Source organism: Glycine max, chromosome 1 (assembly GCF_000004515.6).
Source record: "Glycine max cultivar Williams 82 chromosome 1, Glycine_max_v4.0, whole genome shotgun sequence".
NCBI lineage: Eukaryota > Viridiplantae > Streptophyta > Magnoliopsida > Fabales > Fabaceae > Glycine > Glycine max.
Window position 1 is genome coordinate 5,114,858 of NC_016088.4, and position 12,061 is coordinate 5,126,918.

A 12,061-nucleotide genomic window follows, 5' to 3' on the forward strand; every position below is an offset into this window, starting at 1 on the left:
CTATTAGCACCTTTCTTAGACATGTTGGTCTGCTTACCCTTAATGCAGTCCACACAAGTCTTAAAGTCAGCAAAATCTAGAGTATTGAGTACCCCATCTTTCACTAACCTTTTAATCCTCTCAATAAAGATATGTCCTAATCTCTGGTGCCATAAATTAGAGGAATTCTCATTAATATTACACCTTTTAATACTAGTTTGAACATGCATTGAACTATAAGTGACACTATTTTGTAAACCAAGAAGATAAAGACCATTAGACAAGATACCATTCCCAACACATTCAGAATTATAAAATAACTCAAATGACGTGTCTTTGAAATTAAAGGAATATCCAAACGGTACAAGTCTTGAAATAGAAATCAAGTTTCGGGAAAAACTTGGTACATAAAAGGTCCTTTCTAATTTTAAAATAAAGCCACTAATTAAAGTCAAAATGCAAGTTCCAATGGCCTCCACATGTAAGCCTAGCTTATTGCCTAATAAAATGCTTTGCTCACTTCCCACTGGTTTCTTTAGGTTTTGCATACCCTGTAAAGAATTTGCAATATGAATAGTAGATCCAGAATCAATCCACCAGGTGTTAATATTAACACTAACCGTATTAGATTCATAACATACTAATGAGATTGATTTACCTTTCTTCTCAAGTCATTTCTGGAATCCGGGGCAATTCTTCTTCATGTGTCCCTTCTTCTTGCAAAAGAAACACTTTGCCACCTTCTTAATATCAGCTTGAGGTGGTATTTTACCATTCACCTTCTGATTAGCTTAAGACTTAGTTGTTTTGTTCTTCCCATAAGCAGTTGTTAGCAATGCACTCTCACCCATCTTCATTACAAGCCTTTCTTCTTCCTGAACACACATGGTCATTAATTCATCGATATACCATTTATCTTTATGTGTGTTGTAGGAAATCTTAAATGACCCATATTCATGCGGAAGGGTGTTCAAAATGAAATACACTAGGAAGGACTCAAACATATCAACCTCTAGTTTCTTAAGTTGAGCTTAAATATCTCGCATTTTCATGATGTACTCACGCACACCTTTCACATTGGTGAGCCGAAGAGAAGAGAACTTCATGATCAAGGTGCTTGCTAAAGTCTTATCTGAAGTGATGAACTGGTCATCAATGGCCTTAAGTAAGTCTCGAACCTTTTCATGCTGGTCAACAGAACCATGTATCACAGTCGAGATTTTGATCTTAATGAACATCACGCTGAGCCGGTTAGATCGCTCCCACCGCTCATATAGCGCAACGTCAACTGGGCTACTTTCATCAATGATTGCAGGTGATTTGTCTTTCCTTATAACATAGTCTATGTCCATCCACCCCAATTGTAGAAGAATTCTCTCCTTCCATATCTTATGGTTATCTCCTTTGAGTTCGGGAACATCACATTGAATATCAGAAAAACTAATAGTTTGAGAAGCTGCAAAATTCAAAGGCTTATGTCAAAATTTGAGGCATACTAATCTTAATTGTATCTTTTACCAATGTAAACATACCATAAAATTGAATCTTGTGACATAAAAATTTTCTGTGGGCTAAATTTTTAATTCAATAAAAAACAATTAAACCTTATGATAAAATAATCAAATTACTTGCTCAAATTCATGCTTTATGGGTATAACATGAAAATAATTTAATTTCTATCGCAAATATTTACTTTATGATAAAATCGACAAATTATACATACCTCATGATGCCTGTGGGTAAGCCATGAAAAATAATATGTAATGTTATCCCAATCAATTATACAGATATAATAAAAATTTCTGTGGGATAAAATTCATTATATAAGTATAATTAATTACAATATTATGTCTAATTCCTTATATGATCTTTAACCAACTTAATATATAATTTTAATCAAAATATAGATGTTGTGACTAATCCATAATTAATCAAAATTATAAAGATCACTTAGACATAAAACTTTATTATATGAGAATAAATCGTATTATGCATTTCAAAATCAAGATGCAATATAATTATGAATAAGATTCTCATATAATTTTATAATTGAAACATAATATTAGGCATTTGATTTCATATATATATGCATAGAATAAAATTTTCCAAAATATATTCATGCATAAATTAAATCAAAATTCCAAAAATTGTAAAGCAGAATAAATATATAACATATGAAAAACAATTGCATATCAGAAAAGCTTTATTGATTTAGTTGTTTGCATATACTATAGTGTTTTATGAGTCATCATTTCGACACCCAGTAAGCACAAAATGTGGGATTTTTTGTTTTTTTTAACACTATTCATCATCTTCAACCTCTAGCGGGTCAAACCCGACCCATATGCAGACCCGGTCGATTCTCAGTCATTTGGACACCATTTTATGCTATTCAAAAGCCAAAAACAAGGAAATCGAACAAAATACAAATTTCTAATCTTATTTTTAAGAAACAAGACCCTTTATACCATAAACGAAATTAAATTGAAAAAATACCGAAAACCAAAAAATGGACAAGGCAGAGGCAATTGTGGCTCTGATACCAAATGTTAGGCTAAACCTTTTAACCTGTGATGTTGCAAACTACAAAAGAGGTCATTAACAAAATGCGGAAAATAAAAAATCAAATCATACCTTCAATGAAAGAGTTTTCTTGTTTTTGGTTCTTCAAAGCTCTCTCTCTAGATGGTGTATCAGAATGAACTTGAAAGATGAGCTTATGGACCAAATACATGTGTTATATATAAGTATTGTACCATCAAGAATGCATTTAATAGTCATTACCATTCATTATTGACTGTTATAATTCATTAGTGATCATTATCACCCATTAACAGACATTCAATTTGGTTTTAAAAACTTATGAGCATTTCAATTTTTCAAAATGTTAGGACCAGAAATTATTACAGAAAATTCAAGTGAAAATCTTTTAGAGTATTTAGCATAGTTTTAGGATCAATCCAATAATGAGTGAGACCTAAAACAAGTTTTAAGAGAAAATTTCTTATTTTAAATGAGAGAGCTATGTTGGATCTTTTTGGTCAATATATATTTCCTTTTTTATTTATAAAAAATAAAAACAAATAATAAATATTTTTTTGTTGGTGGACTTAAAGTTTAAATTTAAATTTTAATTGTTTTGTTCTTAGGTCGACCTTATATATAATTGAATATTCAAAACTTGAATTTGAAACTATTGATTAAATTAAAATAATTTCCCAGTAGAACCACATACCTTGTAGTCTTAATGAGTACTGCTTGTTAGCAAAATAAGTAATTTTTTCTTTATTCACTTATTAATAAAGTGGGAACGAGTAGTAAAATAGTCGTACTTTACTACTTATCATTACCAACAATGCAAAATAACTTAAAAAATTCTTATTATATATAAACTAAGTTGTTTTAATTTTTTTATTATAAGTATATATTTTTAAATTATATAATTTTAGTATAAATATAAATTTTAAAGTTATTTTTTAGCATAAATTTAGGTTTACTTTTAATATATTTTTTTGTTTAAAATTTTATATTATAAAAAATATTTATGGATACTCGTTAATTCTCATAGATATTCATAAAATCTATAGAAGCTCACTTAACATATATTTATGCAGGTAAGAAATAAATTTTTAATGTATTGGAACTGGTGGCAGAGGGCTACTACCCATGCCTACCTTGCCCTGTTACCATCCCTGACAAAGGCCAATAAAAAAAATTAATAGAAATATTAAATCACCATAAAACATTTTTAGAGAAAAATTTGATAAAAAATTCTGTACTAAATATTGGGTTTGTGGGTATATTACGTGCAGAGGTCTTAACATTAAACAATGTTAGTTCAATATGCAAATTAAGATGACTTAAAAAATTTATCCCTCAAATTCTAAAAAAAAAATTATCCTCAATAAAAAGAAATTTTTTTAATATATTTATTTCTCATTCTTGAAACAGAGAATTCTTATTATTAAATTTTTTATTATTATTTTGTAAATGAGAGAAAAATTAAGAAAACTTTTTCATTTTTTTTAACAGAAACAAAGTTACCTAATTTTTTATATAGATAATGTTTGTGTGTTGTCAAATATTATTATTGTTTTGTAATAACCAAATAGAAAGTACATCCTTAATATTTTTTAATTTTTTTAAAACTTAAATATATTTTTAATTTTTTTAAAAATTTATAAATTTTATGTTTGATTTCTAATAAATTTTATGAGATGAATTATGTATTTTCCACTACATGTCTATATCCTATTTTATGAGTGCAATTCCCAATCACCTCATACAACTTGCAAATATCATTTTTCTTAATCACATACACATCAGTCATTATAAGTCATTATAAGTATAAGAGTCATCAAGTCATCTTATAAGATTGAAACTTTAGATACATAAAGAAGATTAATCGAGTCTACAAGATGATTGCTAGTTTGAAAAATTTATCAAACCTTGTATAGTCTTTATACAATTTTCATTTCATTTTAATAAATTTTAAAGCCAATATTAAAAAAAAACTCTAGTACAATAACTTTTTATTAAAGAAATACTTAATTGAATAAAGTACACTTAATTGAATAAATTACATCCTAGATATTATTAAATACGTGAATCAATTAATATAAGATTATTCTAAAGATTTCATATTCAAAGAGTAAGTATGTAATTATATTAAATACTTAAAAACATCACAATTATTTTATCTGACTCAAACATTGATATATTTAATTAAAAAAAAAAAACATCCCAAGTCCAATTCCATAAACATCAAGATTAGTTGCTTACTTTTTTGGCCAACCCATTGAAGCATGTGGCAGACTGAGAATTGACGACAAACAAAAAGTCCATAAAAATGAAAGTCAAGAAACATAGTGACCACGACCCTTGAAAACAATAGGCCCGTGCCGTGCCCGGCATGTAGTTGTTTGTTTGTTCTGTTCATTAATCCTTGACCCATTCACTCATCTTTGTTTGAATTGAAACTTTCATCATCTAGTTCAAATCATGCCCCTTCTTTTACTTTTTCTTCTTTATCTCTTTCAGACCTGATTGAAACTTTGAAATTAAAGATTAATGTAACTTGTACATAGATGTCAACCAGCAATAGTTGATTGATATATTTCATACTCTAATTATGTGTTAAACTAGGAAATACAATATATAAAATAGCAAGCTAAAGTAAAACATGTTAATAATCTAACGGATTTCATCCATGAATGACATTAACCTAAATGCTACTATGAGAAAAGCTAATGCCAATTCCAAAGAAAAACTTAGACGCAATTAAGAACATCTAGTAAATGGTTTAGGAAATATTTGGTCTAATTTGTTTTGAGTTGCTGTTGCTGCAAAATGAAGAAGTTGGACCAACTATATTTTTAAAAAAAACTTTTGAAAAGTTAGTTTCACAAACTTGAAAGTCCTTTTTTTTTAATTAATTTCAAATTTATAAATTTAAGAATGTATCGCTTTCAAAATTTAATTTAACAAGTGATAAAATTATACATTAAATTTTAAACATAGATTGAATTTTTAATCTTATCTTTTATTTTTAAACTGATTTTAAGTTCCAATAAAATAAATTAATTGCAGTTGCAATCCAAGTTAAAAAGGCTGAACTGGAATTCATCCTGTATTATAATTTATTACAGATAAAGTGTTTTTAAAATATTTTTAATCATTTTAATTGATATATTTCAATTAAAAATGATTAGAAATGCTATTTTACATTCACCTCTTGAAATTTTGTGTTTTTAATATTTTTAAAAATGTGATAATACTAGTAATATAACATTTTTCAATAAAAGATTAAAATATATCAATCGACAATAAAAAAAACACTTTTTTTAAACCACATGCGATTCCGATAGATTTATTAGACATTTGATTAAGTATTAACAATCACTCATGCATTGATCACGTACTTGCTGATAACCAAATACCTTTTAAATTATCTCAACTATTACAATTAAGAAAATTAAGTTACCTAAATGTTCACACAAGGCTGGAATCCAAATAATTAAGATTGAGAGGGAGCACAACTCCATTAAGCCTTCTAATATTTAGTTCAATTACTTTTATTTAATATTTCTACAAATTTTGTGGCTTATTTTTATTTTTTATGTTTTTCAAATACATCAGTTGTCTTCTCATATATTATTTTCTCCTCATTTCTAATCTATTTCTTTTGGGTAAAAATTGTTCAATAAAAATAAAAAGCAAATATGATTTCTCTTTCCCATCAAGTGTGCATTTGGATTGGTATAATTTTAGACACTATAATAAGTTTCCATATAAAAAATTGTTTATAGCCTTGCTCTCTCTTATTTGATAATATTGCTGAAAATTAAATTACAATTTTAGATTATTTTTATCACTGATTTTTATAAACAAAATAGATTTTAGAATAATGATTAAAAGCTAACAGAATATTTTCTCTTTTTATTCCCAATATATTATTATTTTAAATACAAAACTAGTTATTACAACTAATTTCATAACTTTTTTTTAATTTACTATAAAGAAACAATTCTTTTAAGCATTCAAAAAAACAGAATATCTTAAAATCATTTTTCATTTTTTTGTAAATGGGGACAAAGAAAAATCCAAGAAAAAGAACTAATGGGCAAACATCAAATCATTGCCTAAACAAGCAAGAACTGAATTAGGGATGGGATGTCCACCCTGCCAAAGGTCAGCAACTGTAAACTAACTTATTGATTAATTTTATTGAAAGCACCCATAAGGCAGTGTGCATAATTTTATTAAACATGCCCATAATAGTGAGTACGTGCGTGTTACAATTTTTTAGAATGAAAGATTAATACTGTGTTTGTTTCAAAGAGAAGTTAAACAAATGTCTTTATGTTTGCCTCAAGAGAAAGGAAGAGAAAGGAAAAGGATGGAAAGAAAGGAGGGGATTCCTTTATTTGGTTTGCAAGGACAATGAAGGAAACATACACATAAAGGTATTGTTTTGTCAACATAATCGTTAATGAGAATGATAGTTTAGAGAAATTTAGTCAATTAAGTTGAAAAATCACAAATTACTTTTTCTCTTCTCCAAACTACTAAATATTAGAAGGGAAGCAAAAAATAGGAGGGCAAAGATTTTAATTCCTCTATACCAAAAAAAAAAAAGATTTTAATTTCTTATTTTTTTTTCTCTCTTTTCCTCCAAAATTTTGAATTAAAGAACGATATTTTATTTTATTTTATGTTTTTTAGAACTCTCTTCTTTTACTTTCACTTTAACTAAAGACATTATATAGCCTAACTTCAAATCATGTTAATACGGTATGAAAAGTAGGATGATTTATTGTACTGTGAAAAGAAGTAATTTAAAGGGTGCGAATAACATGAGTCACATATAAGTCCATGCTAATCCGGTTGATAAGTTGTGAAATAAGTTTCAATTTTTTTTTAGGAAATTTCTATTTGCAAATCCTTTTCTTTTTTCAAATTACCCTTGTAACATCATTCTCCCTCATTCCCCCCCTCCCATATACCACTATACCAGCTTCTCTTTCCGTCTCACAGTCGCACATGCCTTCCACCTTCGAATGGACTTGAGGTGGTGGGTGTGTGGAGGAAGAAAAATGCTAGTGTGGTGAAGAGGACCATGGAAAAAAAAGGGGGCGAATAAAGTAAAATTAGAAGGCAAACTTGAAGGTCATTTCTTAATGGAATTCTAGAATTTTGGGCATAGATTTTATTTTTCTGTTTTGAATTCCACGGTCTCTAAGTTGTAAGTTGGGAATTACCTATGGGAGTAGTTAGACATGCATGCAACGAACCAAGTGCATTGGTTGAGTTGGATTTTACACCCCTTTAGAAAAGTGCATTTATGTGACAAAGGTTTCTAAATCATGAACTGTATTTAACACACACATCCATGCCAGAATGAAGAAGGGATAAAGAGTAAAAAGAGATAAGGATAATTTAGGGAAAAAAATAAAAAAGGTGGTGTCTAACAGGATAAGAAAAAAATGGTAGTGGAAATAGTAACTACTATTTTTCTTCTTCTTGATCCGGTTAAGGTAGAGGTCCATTTAAGGCCTTTACTTTCTACACTTCTCATTGTACTTCCTACACTTCCTAATTTATGTGAGTGGACAAAATTGTCATGCACCTCCTTCCTCATGTGCATTCCATTGCCAACCCTAACACCTCCCTCTATGCTGCCAAGCCCTAACTCCGCTTCCTCCTTTGATTATGCCACCTCTCCCCCAAGGGTGTGCAACCCCTTCATTTGTGTTGTCCCTCCACCTGCCACGACAAATGCAGCTCGAGAAGCCGATTATTTGAGGCCCCTACTCGCAATGCCAACAAAGGTAAGTGAATGTCATTTTGCAAAATTCATTTTTTGGTTTCTGGTACTGTTGTGGTGTTGGGTTTTGCAGTGGTTTTTGGCCTCCACAAAATGGGAGCCCAAGAAGGGCTTAGGATCCATGGAATGGTGTTTTACAAAACGTTCTTTCCTGAACAGGTTTTCTAGAACTATATAAGAATAGTTGAGGACTAGCTTTTCCAAAAAGACATAATATGCATTTTCAAAATGAGCATTTTTGATATTTTTTTTTTACAAAACATCATTTCCAGAACATGCTTTCTAGAAGCCTAGTAACACAATTATGGAACAATTATTCTAGAAAGATTGTAAACTCATTTTGGAAAGCCTACTGTGGAATTTTTTTTTCCATAATTGTGCTACACATAGAATGTAGATGCTACCTCAACCCAACCTTGACGAAGCTATGCATAGAATGCAGATGCAGCAAAACAACCAATGTTTGTGAGATTTGATCAAGATAACAACATCTATGCCGACACAACCTTCTTGGAGAACATACTCGAATGAAAATGGAAGAAGGTGTTGGGAGTAGGTCAGCTGATTTTAGGAGACTGGTTGAAGAAAGGAAAGTTATCATAAGGGTAGTTTAGGGATATTGAAAAAATTGGGAGTGCAGGAAGCACACAGGGAAGTGCAGAAAGTAAAGGCCTCTATTTAAAGGCTCATTGTTGAAATAAAGTCAAAGCTCAAGGCCCAAAATCTGCCCTTGGTTTTCTAGAGAGAGAGAGAGAGAGAGAGAGCGCAAACTGAGAAACACCACACTGTTGCAGTTCCAATTTCTTCTCGGTAGCTCATAAAAAATGCAAGCGTTTCGACGAAGAATCACAACAACGACAATCTCCAAGGCGAAGCAATTCAGCGCTCTTCCGTACATTATCGCCGGCGAAGTTCCGGCGACTAGACGGTGGTGGTCGAGCCGCAAGTCCCGGAGCGGCGAGGACGAGTGGAACGAGGCGTGGGAGACGGCGTGGCTTCCGGACGACCTGACGCCGAAAACGCGTGCTCCGTGGGAGAGCGACGTCAACTTCCCTTCCTACTCCGCCCCTGCCGCCGAGGACGGCGACGAGGAGACGAAGGCATTCGTGGCGGAGATGAACGAGAATTGGAACGAGCGGCGGAAAGGATCGAAGGAGAAGGAGAAGAGAGAAGAGAACGGCGCGCTTTACAGCTTGGAGAATATGAAAAAGGATTACCGGTTGAAGAAGCAGAGGATGCACGCTGGCTTGTGGATGAAGGAGATTGAGAAGCTCGAGGAAGCGAAATTGGGCGATTCTGACATTGCTGGTGGTGATGACATTCAGAGATTGCTTGATAGTTGCTCCGAGTATACCTCTCTCTCTCTCTCTTAAATTGGATTCTGATTCGTTAGATGTTGCTTGATTCTGTTAATGGAGTTTGAGTTTGTGATTATTAATTTGCTATTGATTTAAGTTCCACATACATATATCTCATGAAGCATTGAGATCATACTAGTAACTTTTAAGGCATGTTTTTTAATCTAAAACCCTAAAACATAACTCCTAAACCCTAAACTTGTTTTTTTTATAAGCTAAAACCAGAGTTTCTTGTGTAAAGTGTACAATTTGGTACTATTTTTGGACCCAGAAAATTTCTAATGAAGCTTGTTGTGTAAAGAACCGGATTGGTCCTGTGTTGTGTTTTTTCTATTGTTGTGTACTGTGATTATTATTGACCAATGACCAGTTCTCCCAATATCTTCAGCTTTAGGTGAAGGGTGGTGAATCTATGATTGGTTTAATGAAAAGTGCTAGCAGCATAATCTCAAACACACTCCTTAAAACATTGGTTAAAATTTATTTAAAATTACAAAATTATAAGTAGGGTTCCTTAAATAAAGAGCGAGATTTCCCACCATGTGCAAAATTCCCTTGGATTAGTGTCAGCCATGCACTGCAAGCGGGATTAGTTTCTGACCCAGTGGGTTGGGGAATACCCTTGTCTTTGACCCAGGACCAAAAAAATAAATAGAGTGAGATCCACACAATTTTGTGATTTCCAACAAATTTCAGCCAGTAGTAGAGTGTGTTAGAGAATGTTTTGCTAGTTGTGATTGTGGGCAATGCATAGACACAGTCATGCCCCCCTGTGTTGAAATTCAGCTAATAAGAAATGGAGTAGCAGGGATTGGACTTCTGACCAGTTGGTTTTAGAAATATCTAAGATATGCCATGTCAATGACTCAATTACCAACTCTCATTGTAGCTTAAGCTTCACGGTGAAAGACCAGGATTGGTTTTATATCTCTAATATGTACCCTTTCTTTTGCCAACAATATTGCATTGCTTTTGAGAGATGAGGACAAAAGGTAGCGAATGATAATCTATGAAGAAAGTACTGTTTTATTTGTGGGGAATAATATGTATGTTTTCTTTCTCTTCAGAATTCTCATCTGTAGATAGGTCTAGGTATTAGCTGGTGACTATTTTTTTTTTACAAATTTTGATGTTATGCTCTCATTTTATTTTACACAAATGTAGATGTAGGTCCATGCTGTGTTATATACACTATTGATTTTTCAGGTCTCTTGTTTGTGTTTTATGTGCTCATTAATGTCTCACAGCTTCATAGTTGTAGCATATTCATCTTTATTTTTATCCTGTCACACATTGGAATTGGATCTACTTATGAATTTTGTACTTAAATCCCCTGAACAACTGCAGCATTTTTGACCCTGGCAATAATAATCTCAACAATGCGCATGTTCAAACTTCTGATTTCAAAAACATGCCTGATGGATGGGAAACAATATCAAAAAATCAAGAAGGAAATGTGTGGGAGATGTCCCAGAGAGAAGAAGATATACTTCTCCAGGAATTTGAACGACGTATTGCCTATAGCAAATTTCAGGTGTGTATAAAAATAATAGATTGACATGTTGCTTTTCTAATCCCAATATAAAGCAATGGTGTTGTTTTTTGGAATCATGGTATAATGTCAGATATCTTGGTGTTTCTTCCTAATTTTTGCTTCTTTTATCATTCACAACTTTCTAAAGCTTGTATGCAGATTGCTAGTTTTATCAAGACTCATATATTTAGCCGGAGGAGGCCAATTGATGGGTGGAAATATATGATTGAGTTGGTGGGACCAAATGCTAAGAGAGGGAAGGGTAGTGTTTCTAGAGTACCAAGTCTATCCGATCCCTCTACCCAACCATTTAAGGAGGAGAAAAATTCAGTTGATAAGACTTATGTACCCCGTGAGAGAAGGTAGCTTGGTCATGTGGTGTTGTGTAATCACTTTTATTGTGCAGAGGTCGTTTGATTCAAAAACCCTGCATGAAGGATAAAGCAAGTGACAATATGACCTAGGATGAATGTGATATTAATTGGTGGTCTAAAAGCAAAAGGAATTTTCTCATTTGCGATGTTAGAAGTTACTTCAAATGTGGAGTAATTAAACGCAGATGTACACGAAGATATTAAACAGGGGATCGCAAATTTTATCAGATGTTTTATTTTCTTGTCCTAATCAAGCGAAGAATGCACGAGAGGTTTCATCATGAATTGTGGATGCATCAAAATATAAACATGGCTGATGGCGTATATTATATTCATTGAACTTACAGAACTAGAAAATAATTGATGCCCTCTGCCTGTTAAAACATTGTAAACAATTAATCTCATCAGACTGATGTGTCTACACATAGTATCATATACGTAGTGGCATGCGATAGCTTTCTTTTTGTGTGCATGACTCTGAGTGCATTTC

At 31.9% G+C, this 12,061-nt stretch overlaps 2 protein-coding genes across 3 annotated transcripts; one reads left to right on the top strand and one right to left on the bottom strand.

Annotated features, from left to right (window-relative positions):
* Positions 1-1,010: 1,010 nt before the first annotated feature.
* Positions 1,011-1,331, bottom strand: LOC102663971 (uncharacterized). The gene has a single exon (XM_006573894.1). It carries the CDS (start codon positions 1,329-1,331, stop codon positions 1,011-1,013), a length of 321 nt encoding a protein of 106 aa, XP_006573957.1.
* Positions 1,332-9,010: 7,679 nt separating this feature from the next.
* On the top strand, positions 9,011-11,852 carry LOC100806758 (protein GAMETE CELL DEFECTIVE 1, mitochondrial). Of its 2 annotated transcripts, none has more exons than XM_006573041.4 (3): positions 9,011-9,653; positions 11,011-11,197; positions 11,346-11,852. In XM_006573041.4, exons 1-3 carry the CDS (start codon positions 9,130-9,132, stop codon positions 11,421-11,423), a joined length of 789 nt encoding a protein of 262 aa, XP_006573104.1. In that variant the 5' UTR covers positions 9,011-9,129; the 3' UTR covers positions 11,424-11,852. The 2 variants fall into 2 exon arrangements, with proteins under 2 accessions (XP_006573104.1, XP_003517783.1); XM_003517735.4 differs by having other exon boundaries at positions 11,357-11,852.
* The last annotated feature ends 209 nt before the right edge of the window (positions 11,853-12,061 follow it).

Coding starts and splice junctions, on each gene's coding strand:
- LOC102663971 (XM_006573894.1), bottom strand. CDS start 1,331: ATGGACATAGACTATGTTATAAGGAAAGACAAATCACCTGCAATCATT.
- LOC100806758 (XM_003517735.4), top strand. CDS start 9,130: ATGCAAGCGTTTCGACGAAGAATCACAACAACGACAATCTCCAAGGCG. Junction 9,654..11,010: donor TTGCTTGATAGTTGCTCCGA/GTATACCTCTCT, acceptor GAACAACTGCAG/CATTTTTGACCCTGGCAATA. Junction 11,198..11,356: donor TTGCCTATAGCAAATTTCAG/GTGTGTATAAAA, acceptor GCTTGTATGCAG/ATTGCTAGTTTTATCAAGAC.